Consider the following 18,493-nt stretch of genomic DNA (forward strand, 5'->3'; position numbering starts at 1 on the left):
CTCCCCCATCTTGATATTAAGATGAAAACTTTGTAACAAAACCATTTTAAAGTATCAGTTCAGTAGTATTTAACACAGTGACAGTGTTGTGCGCAAGCACATCCTTCTCATTCCAGATATCTTCATTATTCTAAAATAAAAAGCTTCAACCTATTAAAGTTACTTTGCTCTCCTCTGCTCCTCATCTTTAACAACCACCAATTTGCTTTCTGTTAAGTTCATATCTACGAAACTGTATGCTTGTATTTGTTCTCCTCTTAATTTTAATGACAGTAGTAACAGCAATGAAAAACATTCTCATTGTGGTTTTGGTTTGCATTCTAGAATGATGTGTTTGTTGACCATTTTGTTTATCTTCTGAGAAAATTCTATTAAAAAATCTCCTTGTTTAACTGGGTTGTATTTTTGTTGTTCAGTTGTGAGAGTAATTTATATATTCTGGTTTATGTGGCACATTTTCAAGTTTCTTCAGGGAGATTTGAGACCATTTTTCACTTGTCTTAATCAGGGTTTTGATTGCCATGAAGAGATACCATGACTTTGGCAACTTTTTCCCCCATTAAGATCTATTTATTTATTTATTTATTTATTTATTAATTCATTAGTTTATTTATTTTACATTTTTTATTAATTTATGTTTTACATTCCAATCCCAGTTTCTCCTCCCTCCTCTCCTCCCCCCCTTCCATCTGCTCCTTGGAGAGGGTAAGACCTCCCCTAGGAAGTCTAAATCTCTCCCATCATTTCATTGAGTCAGAACCAAGGCACCTTCCTACCATACATCGTTGTGTCTAGGCTGAGCAAGCTATCTCTCCATATAGAATGGACTCCACTAAGTCAGTTTGTACATTAGAGTTAGATCTTGGACCCACTGCCAGTGGCCTCATGTTTTGTCCCAGCCACAATATTATCACCTATATTATTAAGGGAGTCTAGTTTGGTCTTAGCCAGGTTCCCCATTTGTCAGACCAGAGTCAGTGATATCTCACTAGCTTAAGTCAGCTGAGAAATTGCCATACTGATTTCCACAGTGACTGTACAAGTTTGCACTCCCACCAGCAATGGAGGAGTGTTTTCCTTACCCGACATCCTCTCCAGCATAAGCTGTCATAGGTGTTTTTGATCTTAGCCATTCTGATCGGTGTGATGGAATCTCAGGATGGTTTTGATTTGCATTTCCCTGATGACCAAGGATGTTGAGCATTTCCTTAAGTGTCTTTCCACCATTTGAGGTTGTTCTATTGAGAATTCTCTGTTTAGATCCGTAAGCCCATTTTTTAATTGTGGTGGCTTGCTTACAATTCAGAGGGTTAGTCCGTTATCAGAAAGGAAGCAGAGCAGCATGCAGGCTGTTGGAGTGCTAGAGAAGGAGCTGAGCATTCTTACATCTTGTCCCACAGGCAACAGGAAGTAACTTGAGACACTGGGCATGACCTGAGCATATATGAGACCTCAAAGCCTGCCTCCACAGTGACCTTCCTCCAACAAGATCATACCTATGCTAACAAAACCACAACTCCTAATAGTGCTACTCCCTTTGGGGGCCATCTTCTTTCAAACCATCACACCCCTCCAATATGATTTTATAAATTTAATGGCTTAAAGATCATTGTAAGAGCTTTCTGTCTGCTTGCAGTCTTCAAACTCTGTTCTTTCAGCCACATGATTTTTGTTTTTTAATTCTTGTGCTCTTTCTAGAACAGTAGTTCTCGACCTTTTGGAGGTCAAGTATCAGAATCTTGCATATTAGATACTTACATTAGGATTCATAACAGTAGCAAAATTATAGTTATGAAGTAACAACAAAATAATATGGCTGGGGGGGACTGGTTACCACAACATGAGGAACTGTATTAAAGGGTCTCAGCATTAAGAAGGTTGAAAACCACTGCTCTAGAGGTTAATGAAGGTTAAAATTAATCTGTGTTGGTGGTTGAGCATGCTTGATTGATACCTTTAATACCAGTGATTTAGAAACAGGAGCGTGAAGATCATGAGTTTTGGGCCAATCTGCGCTACATAGTAAATTCTAGGCCAGTATGGGCTATATAGAGTAAGATGCTATCTCCCTCACCTCCCAACATTGGCATTGAAGACTGTTGTGGGTGTTTGAATGAGCTTATTTCTTGTGGGAGAAGTAGATGTTGATTCTGTGGTTTTGGAGTAAGAGATCTAAGCAGTCTGCATTTTAGGGAATGTACGAGACCCCTCTGAATCTCTGTTTGTATGTATGTGATAAAGTCCAATGTTACTATCGCTTTCAGGCTATACTCTCCAGGGAGAAATATTTGATGCATTTACCTTTTCTCTACAGATCTTGAGTAGATACAAATATTTTGTGGCAAAAACTAAGGGGTTCTTGAAATTGTGATATGTATCAACAGCAAATTATTAAGAGGTTTTGTTGTTGTTGTTTTTGCTTTTGTGTTTTTTAGGAAAGAAAAGGCAGTTAATTTTGATTTACAGAGTCACTTGTTAGGAAAAGAAAAAAAGGAGACACTTAAAAAAAAGTTGAACACCATTAATGTGACTAGGGAATGATTTAAATTGACAGTGAATCACAGATTCTCTTGGTGAGTCTCTCTTGCTTTAGCTGTATTCAGGGAAAAAGACTGGCAGGGGAGCACTTAGCACACACAGCAGAGCTGCTCTCCCTACCTACAAAAAGCTAAGAGCACTTAGCACACACAGCAGAGCTGCTCTCCCTACTTAGCACACACAGCAGAGCTGCTCTCCCTACCTACAAAAAGCTTTAAAGTATCTTAAAAGTCGGTTTCTATTTTGTTCAATATAATTTCTGATGGGAGATGCCATTCTGTAAACCTGTCTCTTATTGGTTGTTGAATAAAGCACTGTTGACCTAGGAAAGCAAGATAGGTGGGACTAGGAGTCAAGGAGGATTCTGGGAAAGAGAAACACAGAGCGTCATGATGTAGTCGCCATAGGGATAAGAAGTCTGGATCCTTTCTCCAGTAAGAGAAATGCTTAGATTGACAATTATGAGGTAAATACTTAAGTCAGAGCTAGCCAGTAAGAAACAAGCAAGGCCAACAGCTTCATAATTAATATAGCCTCCTGTGTGTTCATTTGGGACTGATGCGGCTCTGGAACCAGGCTGGCGGGAAGGCTTTACTCAACAATTTCAATGTTTAATTTTATTATATCCTACTCATTTTAATTTTTGAGACAGGTCTCTTCCACGGGTTGCTTAAAGTCAGCCATAAATTCCTGGGCTCAAACTATCTTCCCACCTTAACTGGGACTGTAGGCATGAACCACCAAGTCTGTCTTGTTTCTACTTTTAAATTTCTTTTAAAAATAAATCATTAAAAAGCATGCACATTTTACGTCTAAAAAGTTACTAGCGCTGGGCGGTGGTGGTGCACACCTTTAATCCCAGCACTCGGGAGGCAGAGGCAGGCGAATCTCTGTGAGTTCGAGGCCAGGCTGGACCGACAGCCTCCAAAACAATACAGGAAACCCTGTCTCGAAAAACCAAAAAAAAAAAAAAAAAAAAAAAAGTTACTAGCTTCTGTTTTTTTTTAAATATTGTGTGTGTGTGTGTGTGTGTGTGTGTGTGTGTGTGTGTGTGTGTGTGTGTGTGTGTGTGTGTGTACATGTGTGGAAGTTTGGAGTACCACTTTGTGGGACTCAGGTTTCTCCTGTCTCCTTGTTTTGGGGTAAGCTTTGTTTGTCTGCGACCCTGCCTATGCAAGCTTGTAGCCATTTCTCCTCCCTTGACTGTACCCTGCTATAGAAGTGCTAGGAAGAGGCAGGGGCCTTTTCTGACATGGATTCTGGGGTCAGACTCATCTTGTCAGGCTTGCACAGCAAGTGTTCACTGGAACCTGCTCCACACCATCTCACCAGCCTTAGCTTCGTTAGTGTTTAGTCTAAGAAAGTTACCTTAGGATTTTTAATACAATTAGATTTTAAACACATTGCAGCACAATCTAAGTTTTTCTGTCAGTGTCATAATTTTCCTCTGTGGCAGGTTTGTGCACTTCTTGTGAAGGGACGCCATTCAAACACTCAGCATCTGTATACTCTTCCTTCTTTCCTGCCTTCCTTCCTTCCTTTTTTTTTTTTTTTGTTTTTGTTTTGTTTTTAGAGACAGAATTTCTCTGTGTAACTGTAGTCCTGGCTGTCCTAGAACTCACTCTGTAGACCAGGCTGACCTCAAAACTCAACAGAGATCAGCCTGCCTCTGCCTCCTGAGTGCTGGGATTAAAGGCGTGCGCCACCACCACCCAGCCTGTATTTTCTCCTATACTTTCTTGGCAAGAAAAGCCTTTGGTTATCTCTCCTGTAACCTTCACTTTAAGGTTCACCACTGATCTCTATTGTCAAATTGGTGGATTTGCATGCAGTGTCTTGTTCCTTCATTTTCTCTATTTTTCTCTTCTTTTTTTTTTGTCACATCTGTTTAAATGACATGAATTGGGTATGCCATGCTTCAGTGAGAGTTACCATCTCCTAAGGTTTTAATTTCTTTTATTTATACTTAATAATTTGATTAGCCATACTTAAAATTTATTTCAAGACTGAATTATATTTTACTCTTTATGGAGGTATTTTAAAGTTGCAATTAATCTCAACATTTATAATGCCTGTAGTGCATGTTACAATTGAATACCAACAGCAGCAGTGTCCTTTCTTGTGTTGTATTGTTTTTATGGGGGTTTTGGTGTTGGGCTTTCAAGTCTGGATCTTGCTACAGAGCCTAGCCTGGTCTTAAACTGGTGATCTTCGTGCCTTGATTTCCTGAATTCTGGGACTGCAGGCATATGCTGCCAAGTCTTTAAACTCTACATGCATACACAATCAGGTGTGATGACACATAATCTTTAACTCCATCACTCAGAAGGCAGAGGTAGGCAGATCTCTTGGGTTCTGGGACAGCCAGGGCTACACAGAGTAACCCTCCCTTAAAAATACAAAAATAAGTTGGATGGTTGGATGGATGGATGGGTGGATGGGTGGGTGGGTGGGTGGATGGATACCCAAAAAAATTGTAAAAAAAAAAAAAAAAAAAGAGGGTTCTGAAAAATCACCCATTTAAAGTATACAGTTCCGGACTTGGGAGATGGCTCAGTGTGTTAAGCACTTGCTGGCGCAACATTAGTTTCAGTCCCCAGAATCCACATAAAGTCAAATTCAATAGCACAAATCTGTAATCCCAATATGCAAGATGGCAGGTAGAGACAGGCGACTGCCCAGAAGCTCACAGCTCAGTGTGTGCAGTGGTAAACCAGAAGAGACCCTGCTTCAGGCAAGTGGACACCTTAGGTTGTCCTCTGACCTCCACACATGTGCTGTGGCCCAACCATACACACTACGCATACGTACATACATCGTATATGCACATGAAAAGAAGAGTACAAGTCAGAGGCTTTTAATATGTTAACAACACTGAAAACAGCCAGTGTTACCAACCAACTGGCCAATGTCACTTTGTTCTGCTCCCATAGACTTTATGGACTCAAAAGAAGTTCCTAAGGTGCTGGTCTTTACCAGGTTTTGTTTCCCTCAATGTTTGATGGCAGCAAACAATGGCAGTAAACAGGTAGTAGCTCTTAGTGTCTCGGATCTAGTACAGGCATTACAAGTTAGATCTCTTTTGTAGACCTAGGAAAGTTGGGACGTCTTGGTCCAGAGTATCTGAGACTCTTGACTGTAAAGATGTATAGATCTCTGGAACGTTTCTGGTGACTGTGGTCTCTGGTTCTCTTCTTTGGCTGCTTACAGTCATGTGTCTTTCTTTAGCTCCCTCTGCCGTCCGTCGCCCCTTGCCTTTCTTCTTGCCCTAGGCATTCTTACAGTGTTGAGGGTTTCAGTTGTAGCATCTGGCTGACTGTCTTCCCAGTCTCACAGCTTGACCTGTTGTCACCACTGCTGTCCACTGCCTCCACCTTGCTCCTCCTCTTTTGTTTCCCAGCTCAGCCCCCACAACTAAAAGCCAGGGGGAAAGCCTGGAGAGGCTTTTGGCTTTTCATTGGACCTAATGTGGCCTCCCCAGAGCCAGAGAGGCAGCCCACTGAGTGAGCTAGCCAGTGTAGCTTATGTAGCTTCCAAAAGGGGCATTCAGACCATCACAACTTTCCTTTTACCACAGTCAAAGCCATCAAGAATTGTTTAAACTAGTAACGCCCTTGTATTATAACAGCAATTGTAAAACAGCCACTGAGGCGTGTGTTTGAATCCAGTTACACTCTTGTGTCTTTAGAACCAGTTACAGCTAGATGAAAATGATTTCTGGGATGTGTCTTGTTCACCAAAGCTTATAATAACAAAAAGGGCTAGTGCAGACCATGCCACAGGCCCAAGCTAATTAAGGCGCCCCTTGAGGAGTCCGGGCAATCAGTTGTGATCATTTTGAGGGTCCCCCCCCAAAAATGTCCATGGAGTATTCTAGGTGCCTGGTACTAGCAAAAGGATAATCCTGCTAGTTATTTATTTGACTGAAATTTTTTCACTCAAGGCACCCAGGACAGGAAAAAAAAGTCACATTGCCCCATTCCCTAAGGGAACATCAGGAACGCTTAAGGTGGGAGCATAAACGGCATAATGCTAGCAGCTATAGCTCACAGTGCTTCCTGTCTGCTAGGTGCCCCAGGGAAGGATGGCCTCTCTTGTTCACCGTCCCCAAAACTACCTCTAAAATGTTTTCATCTCCCGAAACTCTTGGCCATCCTTCCTTAATCCCCCTATTTCTTCCACTCCTGGTCGAGTAACTCATCTATTAATCTATTTCTTCCCCTGTACACTTTCCTATTTTAGGGACATTTTAAAATCCTATAGTGGATAGTCTTTACTGTGATTTACTGTGACCAGCTTTTTTACACTTAGTACAGCACTTTCAAGAGTACTTTATGTTAGAGTACATGTTTATCTCCTGTTCTTGACTTAAATTTTATTTGAATGGATGTACTACATTGTACACATGAGTTGTTTTCACTGGGGATCTGAGTTCAGGTCCTCATGCTTGCAGAGTAAGTACTCTACCAACTGAACCACTTCCTCAGCCTCCCTGCTTTTGTTAAGATAGGGTCTCATGTAGCCGAGGCTGTTATTAAATTCCTAATGCTCCTGCCTATATCTCCAAATGTTGGGATTATAGGTGTATATAACAATGTCCATCTTGTTTCACATTTTGACTATTAGGAATATTGCTGTTAGGATCATTCATGTGTACTTTTTATGTGTTCTGTTGCATATTTCTGTACAGTGTATTTTCTATTAATAAACCGTCCTAAAGCCTAGTGCTTAATCATTATTTTCCATTGTGAAAGCATGCTATTGTGGACTACACCAATGTTGGCTGGGTTCAAATCATGGATCTGTCCAGTTGGTGGTTCTAGATAGTTAGCTATTCTAGAATAGCTTTTAAAGCAGCACAACATGATGCTAATAGGCTAGCCAAGGCATGTTCTTAAAGCTGAGCAGATCAGAGGCATCGGAGCAAGCAAAGTTCACTTGTGCAAGACAGCAAGACGGAGTTCATGTTTACATTTCAGACCTCTGTGGTCATGTTTACTAATCCATGCTGCAAGATGTCTCAAGAATAACCAAGCCACTTAAAGAAGCCCAGAGTCAGAGTAGAAAGAAGAGGTACAAAGTGACAGACTAACGGGTGTGCCTATTAGAAAGCCATTAATCGGGGGCATTAATGCATGCAATCAGCTGTCCCACACAAGCATGCTTTTGCACACACACGCACACGCTCTGTTTTACTGGCTGTCTCTTCCATGTGTGTGTCCTGAGAGTGCCCCTCCCCCTCAGTTCTCCAGGGTAATAGTCACCCATGTGTACCCTGGTCTGAAGCTCACCTGTTGTGTTGTTTTTGTTTGTTTGCTTTTTTAATCACAGTCTGACATATGCTGTCTGGTTAATGCTTGACTTTATGCAGCGAGAATGTATATTTCATGAGGTTAAGGACTAAGACCAAGGCACTTATTGAATTGTTGGGAGGAGTTGTTAGTAGTTGAATGAACTAATAGAGACAAGTATATAATCAGTGTCTGGTACAAGGTAAGCTCTGTATAAAGTTGATATAATATGTATGGTACAATATTCTTAGCACCTACTTGTTATTAGAGTGTACAGAGCAAGTCAAATAGATAACTGGAGAGATTTTAATATTAGAAAAGATAAAAAGCCATATATGGTAAATGAACCAGATACTGCTTTTTTAAAATTTTATTTTATGTATATGAGTAATTTGCCTGCATGTATGTACATGCATTATGTATGTGCCTGTGGGTGGTTGGTAACCACCATTGGGTGCTGGGAACTGACCCTGGGTCCTCTGTAAGAAGAGCAAGTACTCTTAACCACTGAGTCATCTTTCCAGCCCCAAGGCACTATTTTTCTGTTGAATATAATAGCATATTTATAAACTATTCACATACTATGAAGTGCTCCCTCTGAAATATTATTTCAGAATTTATCAAAAATACATAAACCCCTAAGCATTTTTACTCTACATCTCTCAAGCCTCTTTTCTCATCTCCCATTTGTTGGATTGTTGAGTCTCAAAGTTACCATTCTTTGTCCTGTTACTTTGTTCATTGTGACTTTTATGATTTATTGGGTTTTCAGTGTCTTTTGAGCATTGCTTCTAGTACTTGTGAGTAAAAGACTAAGTTGGTTATAGTAAAACTCTTCGCAGCTCTGTAAGTGTAAGCCTCTTTTCTAAATGAGAGTCTTCTTGTGGACTCTGCCAGTTGAGTGCTGTGTATTCATTGACTAACATTCTTCTAGGTTGCCAGGATTATAGCAGTCATGATTAGAGTCACCCTCCTTATAAGTGTAAGGATGTCCTTAGTATCTTTTTATTTATTTATTTTTATTTAAATTAGAAACAACCTTGCTTCACATGTCATTCCCAGCTGCCTCTCTCTCCCTCCCCCACCAGTCCCCCACCAATTCCCCCAACCCTCCACCCCATCCCCTCTCTGCTCCCCAGGGAGGGTGAGGCCCTCCATGGGGGATCTCCAAAGTCTGTCATATCATCCAGGGCAGGGCCTCGGCCCTCCCCCATGTGTCCAGGCTGAGAGAGCATCCATCCCTCCATGTGAAATGGGCTCCCAAAATCCATTTGTATGCCAGGGATAAATACTGGTCTACTACCCGAGACCCCATAGATTTCCAAGGCCTCCACACTCCTCTGGGGGGGTCTGGATCAGTCCCATGCTGGCCTCTCAGTCATCAGTCTGGGGTCCATGAGCTCCCCTTGTTCAGGTCAGCTGTTTCTGTGGGTTTCACCAGCCCAGTCTTGACCCCTTTGCTCATCACTCCTCCCTCTCTGCGACTGGTTTCCAGGAGTTCAGTTCAGTGTTTATCTGTGGGTGTCTGCCTCTGCTTCTGTCTGTCACTGGATGAAGGCTCTAGGATGGCATATAAGGTAGTCATCAATCTCATTATCAGGGCGGGACATTTAAGGTAGTCTCTCCACTATTGTTTAGATTGCCAGTTGGTGTCATCCTTGTAGATCTCTGGAAATCTCACTAGTGTCAGCTCTCTCCTCAAACCTATAATGGCTCCCTCTATTATGGTGTCTCTCATCCTGCTCTCCTCTATTCTTCCTCTGGGTATCTGTGTTTTAAACCTTACATTTATTTATTGTGTGCAGTGGCTATGGGGAGGGCACAGTCGTGCTATGATGAGTGTGGGGAGGTCAGAGGGCACAGTTGTGCTATGATGAGTGTGTGGGGAGGGCACAGTCGTGCTGTGATGAGTGTGTGAGGAGGGCACAGTCGTGCTATGGTGAGTGTGTGGAGGTCAAAGGGCGTTTGCAGGACTTGGTTTCCTCCTCCCAGCATAAGAGTGCCGGGGATTGAACTCAGGCTCCAGGCTTGGTGGAAAGTGCTCTCATCTACTGAACCATGTAAAAAAGAGTTTGTTTATTACCTGTGTGTGTAAATGACACATGTGTGTAATGCAGGTGTGCATGTGCTGTGGTGCTTCTTCATGGAGGTCAGAGGACAACTCCCAGAATTGGTTTCTCTTCTTGTGTTGTATGACCCAGAGATTAAGGGTCTGGAGGTCCCTGTGGTGTCACAGTCCAAGCGAGGCAAGAAGGAAATTAAGTTCAGCGTAACTGAGTTAGCCAGTGTTGGCTCAAACACCTATATTCTTTCATAAAAGTAATATAAAAATCCAGTCACGTTCACACTGATGATTAACCATCACACTAACAAACCCTGAAAAGCTTTTGCTTTCTGGTGGAGAGCCCCAAATTTGGGGAAAGATGAAAATAGATTTTCCTGATTTATTCTGTTTGTATATGTACATACATATGTATGGAATTTTCTGTGTAGGTTCCATAGTATAGAAAATGTGGTCTTTGTATTTCTGAGTGTGGCTTATTTCACCTAATATCGTAGTTGCTAGTTTTGATTGTTCATTCTGACTACACGGGTATTATTTGAATCTCTTATAGGTGGGGATATAGTACTAGTATAGGAAAAAGGCTAAGATAGTTATTAATAATCATAAAACTCCTAAATTCTCTAAAACCTGGACAGTTTACTAATAGTTACTACATTCTATTTCTACACTAAAATATTTCTAATTAGTGTGCTAAGCGATCTTTATTTAAAGTCCTTTATTTTATTTTCTTTAGGTGTGGAATATCAAGCAAATGATTAAATTGACACAGGAACATATAGAGGCCCTATTGGACAAATTTGGTGGGGAGCATAATCCACCATCAATATACTTGGAGGTAAGTTTTTAGTATCTCTTTATAGTAATTTTGAGGGAAAATTCATAAAAATGTTTTATAGTAGTTCTTTGATTATTTTAAAGAGTATAATTAGAAACATATTGGAATAATTAGCTTTGTCTTTTTTTGTTTGTTTCTTAGTCTTGTTTTCTTTCACTTGTTATAATCTATATTGGTTAGATCTATGTGGAAAATGTGAAAACTGAGAGGAATCCCCTATAAACTTAAATATTGCTAGAATTTAAAACAAGAAAAGAAAAAGAATCATTAAAAAGAGAAAGCACACTGTTTTGCTGGTCAGCAAAATGAGTTACCATATTGGGAAGTGGGGTGGTTTGTAAAAATATCTTTTCCAGAATAAGTCCCCCATAATTGGTTTCTTTTTTCAAGACAGGGTTTCTCTGTGGCTTCAGAGGCTGTCCTGGAACTACCTCTGTAGACCAGGCTGGTCTTGAACTCACAGAGATCCATCTGCCCCTGCCTCCCAAGCGCTGAGATTAAAGGCGTGCACCACCACAGCCCGGCTTCATAGTTGGTTTCTGCTTTCTATTAGATACAATTTATCTAATGGTCCAACATTATTCAGTCTTACTGCTTAATGATGACTTGGGACTTGTCAGCCTTCAGTAAGGCTATAAATCTGTAGTTACCATTGTTCATAGTTTGTGAGACAGTAGGTACTATACAATATCAGATAAGCCTTGTCCTTAGTTTCCTTCAATTCAGTCATTTTCCTCAGCAAGCAAGCTATTGTGGAATCTAGGCTGTCAGGTTCTACAACCAACACTGCTCACCACACTTCCACACTGTGTTTCTCCATAAGCTTGCTCAGTTATAATCACGCACAAAGGTAACCCTAAATTATAAAAGACCAGAGCCAGGCATGGTGGCACATGCCTTTTAGGCTAGCATTTAGAAGGTAGAGGCAGATGGATCACTGTGAGTTTGAGGCTAACCTAGGCTATATAGTGAGTTCCAGGATAGCAAAGGCTACACTGTGAGACTCTCCAACAACAACAACAAAATACCAAAAAGATAGGGTTAACATTTGGCTTCAAAAACTAGAGATTTTAAAGCGTGGTTTGAATAACTTCTGGCTAAGTTTCTAATTTAGCAATCTAATTACTTTTTGAAGGACAAATGAAGTCTTCATTATTTTGGGAGAAATTTGTGTTTATAAAACAAGTGTTGGAACTTTGGAAACACTGTAAACTTCTTCATTTGACTCTTTCCAGATCACACTGCTACTCATGGTTTCAATGCCAGAGCTACAATTCCTGTCTCCAGATACTTTAGTTACTTTCACTTGTATAGTATAGGGGGCCAAGCAAAGAAGTCAGAAGGAAGTATATAGCCTTCGTGAAACTCATTGTTTTTCTTTATCAAACTTAAAAGCATAAGTAGCACTATTTCTCCCTGTTTACTGGAAACTTTCCCACATTTGAGACAGTGACCATGTCTATTTACAGTCATGATGAATTGCTTTAGCCATACAATACTCAGACAGTTGAATATTTGAAAACTGATTAGTAAAAAGCAGAAGCATTTATGCTTGTTCTCATTCTGTGCCCTGTACTATGTTAAGTTATTTTATTAATACTTACAATTACTTTTAGCAAGACCCTGCATAGGTATTTTATTCCCTTTTACAGATGAAACCAAGAGATTAAGTAACTTAATCTCAGGTGATAGCTATTGATAAGGGGAAGCAGGCAGATATCTAACTTATAAATCTATGATACTGATCACGGCCTTATTCTGCTGTTTTGCTATGCTGTTGTGTCTGTCCTTACTCCATCACTAGGCAGCTTTTATTCAGGCTGAACATTACTAATTTCCTCATCCATTCTTTGTGATATAATTGTGAACCTTTTATTAGATGTATTTAATTTGATCGATTTCTTTTTAGAAACAAACTTGAATTGTGTATTCAAGATATATGTACCATCAGAATAAAATTTAATGGATTATATTATTAGTATATGACAAAGAAGTAGATTCTTGTTCTTTTTTGGTTTTTTGAGACAGAGTATTTCTGTATTGCTGTGGCACCTGTCCTGGAACTTGCTTTGTAGACCAGGCTGGCCTTGAACTCACAGAGATTCGCCTGCCTCTGCCTCCTGAGTGCTGGGATTAAAGGCGTATGCCACCAAAGCCCAGCTAGATTCTTGTTCTTGTGGACTAATACTACCAAATATAGCTACATTGAGTATTTATGAAATGTTTTAGGAAAAATAAGAATAGTATTACATGTAATAATTTAAAAATTGAGTTTATCATTACAAAACAGCATAGTTCCTGACATAAATTAAGTGTTCTACAAATAGGGATATTCAGTGAATACCTGTTAATGTTTGTACTCTTTGTACCAAAAAAAAAGTGTAAGAGCCAAAAATCTGTGTTTTCAAGTAGCTTATGCTTCGGGGGGGGGGGTGTAGACAAGGATCATAGAAAGGGTTAGGATATTGTGCTTCAGTGGGGGGGGGGTGTACACAAGGATCATAGAAAGGTGTTAGAATATTGCACTTACTCCACTCGACACACCATGGAGAAGACTGACAGGAGATGACAGAATCTTACCTGTGGAAACCTGACACCCAACCAAATACTGAGATGGGAAGGCCTTTAGTCAAAAGTCAGTTCTGCTGATAACCTACTGAGGTACAGCACTCTTCAGGGTTTCAGTTTCACTCTGTAAGAGTCCTTAGAGCTTTATGGTTGGCTGGTTGGTTGGTTTTAGAATACAACATACATTGAATTTACTACTTTAAAAATATACTTTCATGATGTTAGCAGATTCATCTTATTTTGTAACCATCACCACAGTCCATCTCCAGAAGCTTTCATCATCTAAGACTGATCTTTTTTATTTTACATATGAACTACCTAGTCTGCATTTTCTTCTCCCCATAGTCTGTAGTTAACAACTATTTTACTCCAGTGTCTGTGAATTTGATTGCTATAATGGAATCATATAGCATTTGTCTTTTTGTGACTAGCTTATCTTAGCATGTTTTCAAGGATTATACTTTATACATGTTGCAACATGGATAGTACATGTGTAAAAATTTCCTTCCTTGCCAGGGGGAATACTTGTAGCATAATGCTTGCCTGATTTGTGGATGCTTGGATTACTTTCACCTTTCCTCATGATGAAAAGTGCTGCGATGAACATGGGTGAAAGATAATTGAATTCTTGCATCAATTCTTAAAGTAAACTTTACAGGTATATTTATTTACTGAGCACACACCAGCCACAGTACGTGTCTGGAGGTCAGTAAATAACTCAGGATGTCAGGCTTGGTGACTTTAAAGTCTCTTATTTGAAGCTAATGGTGACCTGATCATTTATAATGTAGGTTTGTCTTGTGTATAACTAACCAATGATTACAGCTGAGCCAGAATTTATAGAAAAAGGCAGAGAAGACATGGTGAGCAGTATGGATTGTTGAACCTGAGCAAATCAGGGTGTTAGGCTTGGCTGGCCCTCATGTCTTTGAGTTTATACCCAGAAGTAGAATTGCAGGATTATTATTAAGTGATTCTATTTAATTATTTAAAGCAGCTCTCTTCTGTCTGTAACGTTCCTCGCTGTCCTGGAACTCGCTCTGTAGACCAGGCTGGTCTCAAACTCACAGAGATCCGCCTGCCTCTGCCTCCCATGTACTGGGATTAAAGGCGTGTATCACCACTGTCCGGTTCTCTCACAGTTTTATATTGTACCTACACCACTCACATTCTTACCATCAGTAAATGCACCAGGATTCTCCCTTCTCAACTTTCTCCCCTACACTGAATATTTTCTATTTTGGCTTTGATAATTACCATTCTAACAAATATAAAGTGGTATTCTGTTGTGGCTTTGCTTTGCATTTCCCTAATGATTATGGTGTTCAGATGAGATCTTCTTACAGCTTATTGGTTATTTGGACATCTTCTTTGGAGAAATGTCTATGTTAAACCCTTTGTCTAATTAAATTAGATTGTTTGGGTTTTAGTTACTGAGTTGCAATTCTTTTTAAAAATTAATTAATTAATCTATTCATTCATTCATTCATTCATTCATTCATTCATTCATTCATTCATGTGTGTGGACCAGAGGACAGTTTTCAAAACTTGTTCTCTCCTTCCAACTGTCCTAGGGGTCAAACTTAGATTGCCAGGCTTGCAGCAATACCATTACTCACTGAACCATCTTGCCAGTCCTTTTTTGTTGTTGTTGTTTTTTGGTTTTTACAAGACAGGGTTTCTCTGTATTGTTTTGGAGGCTGTCGGTCCAGCCTGGCCTCGAACTCACAGAGATGCGCCTGCCTCTGCCTCCCGAGTGCTGGGATTAAAGGCATGCACCAGCACCAGTCCTCTTTTTATGTTCTTTGTTATGCCTACGAGTAGGGGTGGCATTCTCATTCAAACCACGGCATTCAGTCCCTGGCCAAATGACCATATTATAATGCAACATTTACTGGATCCAACTGCAAGTCCAAAGTCTCTCCCGAAACTCTAGGTCATCTCTTAATTGTAACCCCCTGTAAAGTCAAAAGTCAAATGACATACTTGCAATGTATAATGGCACAGGATTTATATTACCACTCCACAAGGTAGAATGGAAGGCTGGTGAGAAAAACAGGACCAAAGCAAAACCAGCTCCAGCTATATAAAATTCTGATATCTGGGACTTGAGTTTCAAAGGACTTACATGACTCAGCCCCACCAGATTTGGTGGGTCAACTCAAAACCCTGGATGTGGGTCTGGATGGTAACTGATTTGGTCAGACTGGGGTGCTGGGACTGCTCCCGTCATGTGAAGGGTGGAGCCAACTCTTCTACACCAGTGTCAGCAAGGCCAGCTCTCCTGCGCTGATGGAACCATCTCTTCTGAGTATCGGGCGGCTCTTCTCCTACAGTGGCCAGTGAGGGGCAGGCAGGGCCAACTTTCCCAAGGCCAGCGAAGGGCAGTACCCAGTCAGCATGGCCCTCAGATTTCAACACACAGGTTCATATGGCCCTCTGTGGTAACAGAGATCAACACAGACCCCAGCTGCAACAGGGCCACAGACCTAGACATAGGCTTTGGTAGCAGCTCAGGCCCAAGTGACAGAACAGGCCACCCAGATCAGTATGGCCCTGACAGCAGCATGTACCTCAGACACTAACATGGTCTCAGGTGGCTGACCAGACCCTGGGTATTCACACAGCCCTCACTGGTAACATGGATATCAACTCAGACCCTGGCTGGTATAGGGCCACAGACCCAGACATGGCCCTTGGCAGCAGCTTGGGCCACTCAGATTGGTATGACCACGGGTGGCGGCCCAGACCTTGGGCATTTATGTAACCTTTGGTGACAGCGCAGGCCACATACACCAACCTAGAGCACAGCTGAAGTAGGACCCAGATGTCACCATGACTTTAGGTGGTAGCCCAGACCCCAGCATGTGCATGGTCTTCAATAGTATCAGAAGCTATGGGTGTCAACACAGACCCTAGCTTCAGTAGAGCCATGGACCAGACATGGCCCATGGCTGCAACTCAGGCCCAGATGTCACCATGACCCCAGGTGCTGCACAAGTCACTCAGATCAGCCTGGCCCTGGTGGCAGCATGGGCTCTCGGGCATCAGCATGGACTCAAGTGGCTGTCCAGATCCTGGTCATATGCTCGGTCTTTAGTGGTAACTGAAGTCATGGGCATCAACACAGACGCTGGCTGCAGGGTCACAAACCTAGAACATGGCCTTTGGCATCAGTTCAGACCCAGGTGTCATCATTGCTCTAAGTGATAGCACACGCTACTCAGCTTGGTGTGGTCCTAGCAGTGGCAAAGCCCTTGAACACCAACATTGCCATAGGTGGTGACCCAGACCCCAAGCATTCATGTGACTTTTGGTGGCAATATGGGCCATACTCATCAACACAGAGCCCACCTGCAATATGACCATGGACCCAGACATGGCCCTTAGCAGCAGCCTGACCCTGGATGTCACCATGGCCCTGGGTAGCAGAGCCGGCCACCCAGATCAATATGACATAGCTTCAGCATTGTTCTCAGGCACCAACATGGTCTCAAGTGGCAGGCCAGACCCCAGGCATTCGCCAGCCCTTGGTGGTAACAAGAGTAACAGACATCAACTCAGAACCTGGCTACAGTAGGGCCACGGACCCAGACATGACTCTTAGTGGCAGCTCAGGCCAAGATGGCACCAGGTGGCAGAGCAGGCCACTCAGATCAGAATGGCCCCTTTGTTGCTGGTTTTTCTTTCCTGCCAGATTGGTCCCACAGCCACATCAGCCCCAAATAAGCACATGGGCTCTATATTAGTTATAAAACTGTTGGTTGGTGACTAGGGCTTCTTATTAGTTAGCTCTGTATTAATTATTAACCCATTTCTATGGATCCATATATTTCCACATGGTCTTATCTTATCAGAGAACACTTAGTGCATCCTTTCTTCCCAGTCCTTACATGGCAACTGTTCTGGTGGGCTCCCTCTGCCCACCTTTCCCAGAATTCTCTTTGTCTCCTCACTCCGCCTATCTTCCTGCCTTACTGTGTGTCATTTGGGGTTGATGTGGCTCTGGGACCAGGCTGGTGAAGAATGCTCGTACACTTCTGTACACTGGTCTCTCTTCCTATTTCTTCCATCCTTGTAAGCGACTTTCTAAGCCCTGCCTCCTTCCACATTGACATCTCGTAGCAGGAATATGCAAATAAAAATACTTCCATCTCTTCCTTTACAGCCCAGTAATCTTTTTAAAGTTTTTAGTTAGTGTGTTGTGTTATGATGTGCTCATGTGTGTGGAGATTAGAAGACAACTTTCAGGAGTTGGTTCTCTCCTTCCATTGTGGGATCTAGGGGTCAAATTCTAGTCTTGAGGCTCAGATAGTGCTTTTGTCTGCTGAGCCATCTGCTAGTCTGGTGGACTCCTTGAGAAATGGAAAGTGCCACATTAAAATCTTTGATTCTCCCTGGTTTCTTAAACGTTTGTTGAACTACATCTACTTTGGATGGTAGAGAACAATAGTAGACTATGGGCTAAGGGAATTCCACTGTCTGAAAGAACTGTGAGCATTTCTATTCCAATTAGTCATGTCTTTACTTTCAGTATCATTCTATTCTTAGAATTTGGTATTTTATATGTAAGATCGTTTGACTTTATAGCCTTTGTCAAATGGAATATTTATTAGACCATACTGTTAGTGGCCCAGAGTTTCCTGTGCAGAGTATCAAATCAGTTCTTATTTGTTAAACAGCATTTGATGGGAAAGGAGATAATTAGGAATCTATAATGAGAAAGGGTTCTTTAAAAAGTAAACTATTTTAGCTGATAACTATAGCTATTTCAGAAAGAAGATAGTAGCTACGAGTCATCTAAGTCCCAGCAAGGTTTGATGACACTGAGATCAGTGTGATCTGACACTCTGGTACTTTGTAACTCATATTGGAATTTTAACATAACTCTAATAACCGTTTCCTTTGCATTCTGTGTCTGTGCATATGTGTGCACTCATGCATGCATGCTCACATACATGCACATATATTGTCACTTCATATTCAGAGTCATACAAATGGAATCATCCATTTTAAAAAAGTATAGCAATTGTTTGTTGCCAAAGTCTATGAAACTTGATATGCCTACAACTTTTCTGGAAAATAGAATTTTATAGAAGAAGAGACACCTATCCTTGATGCAATGTAATACTTTATACTATATTGTCTTGTACTAAACTTGTGATTTGGATAATAAATTACTCTTTGACCAGAAAA

The 18,493-nt window shown here is 41.2% G+C and overlaps 1 protein-coding gene across 4 annotated transcripts in view; it reads left to right on the plus strand.

Annotated features, from left to right (window-relative positions):
- Braf (B-Raf proto-oncogene, serine/threonine kinase) overlaps positions 1-18,493 on the plus strand; it is a 125,320-nt gene that overhangs the window by 26,830 nt on the left and 79,997 nt on the right. For all 4 annotated transcript variants that reach the window (XM_040728643.1, XM_040728640.1, XM_040728642.1 and 1 more), the window contains exon 2: positions 10,628-10,729. In XM_040728643.1, coding sequence (XP_040584577.1) covers positions 10,628-10,729 — 102 coding nt within the window. The remainder of the gene's footprint in view (positions 1-10,627; positions 10,730-18,493) is intronic.

This window comes from Mesocricetus auratus, unplaced genomic scaffold (genome assembly GCF_017639785.1).
Source record: "Mesocricetus auratus isolate SY011 unplaced genomic scaffold, BCM_Maur_2.0 Super-Scaffold_100019, whole genome shotgun sequence".
NCBI classification, from domain to species: Eukaryota; Metazoa; Chordata; class Mammalia; order Rodentia; family Cricetidae; genus Mesocricetus; species Mesocricetus auratus.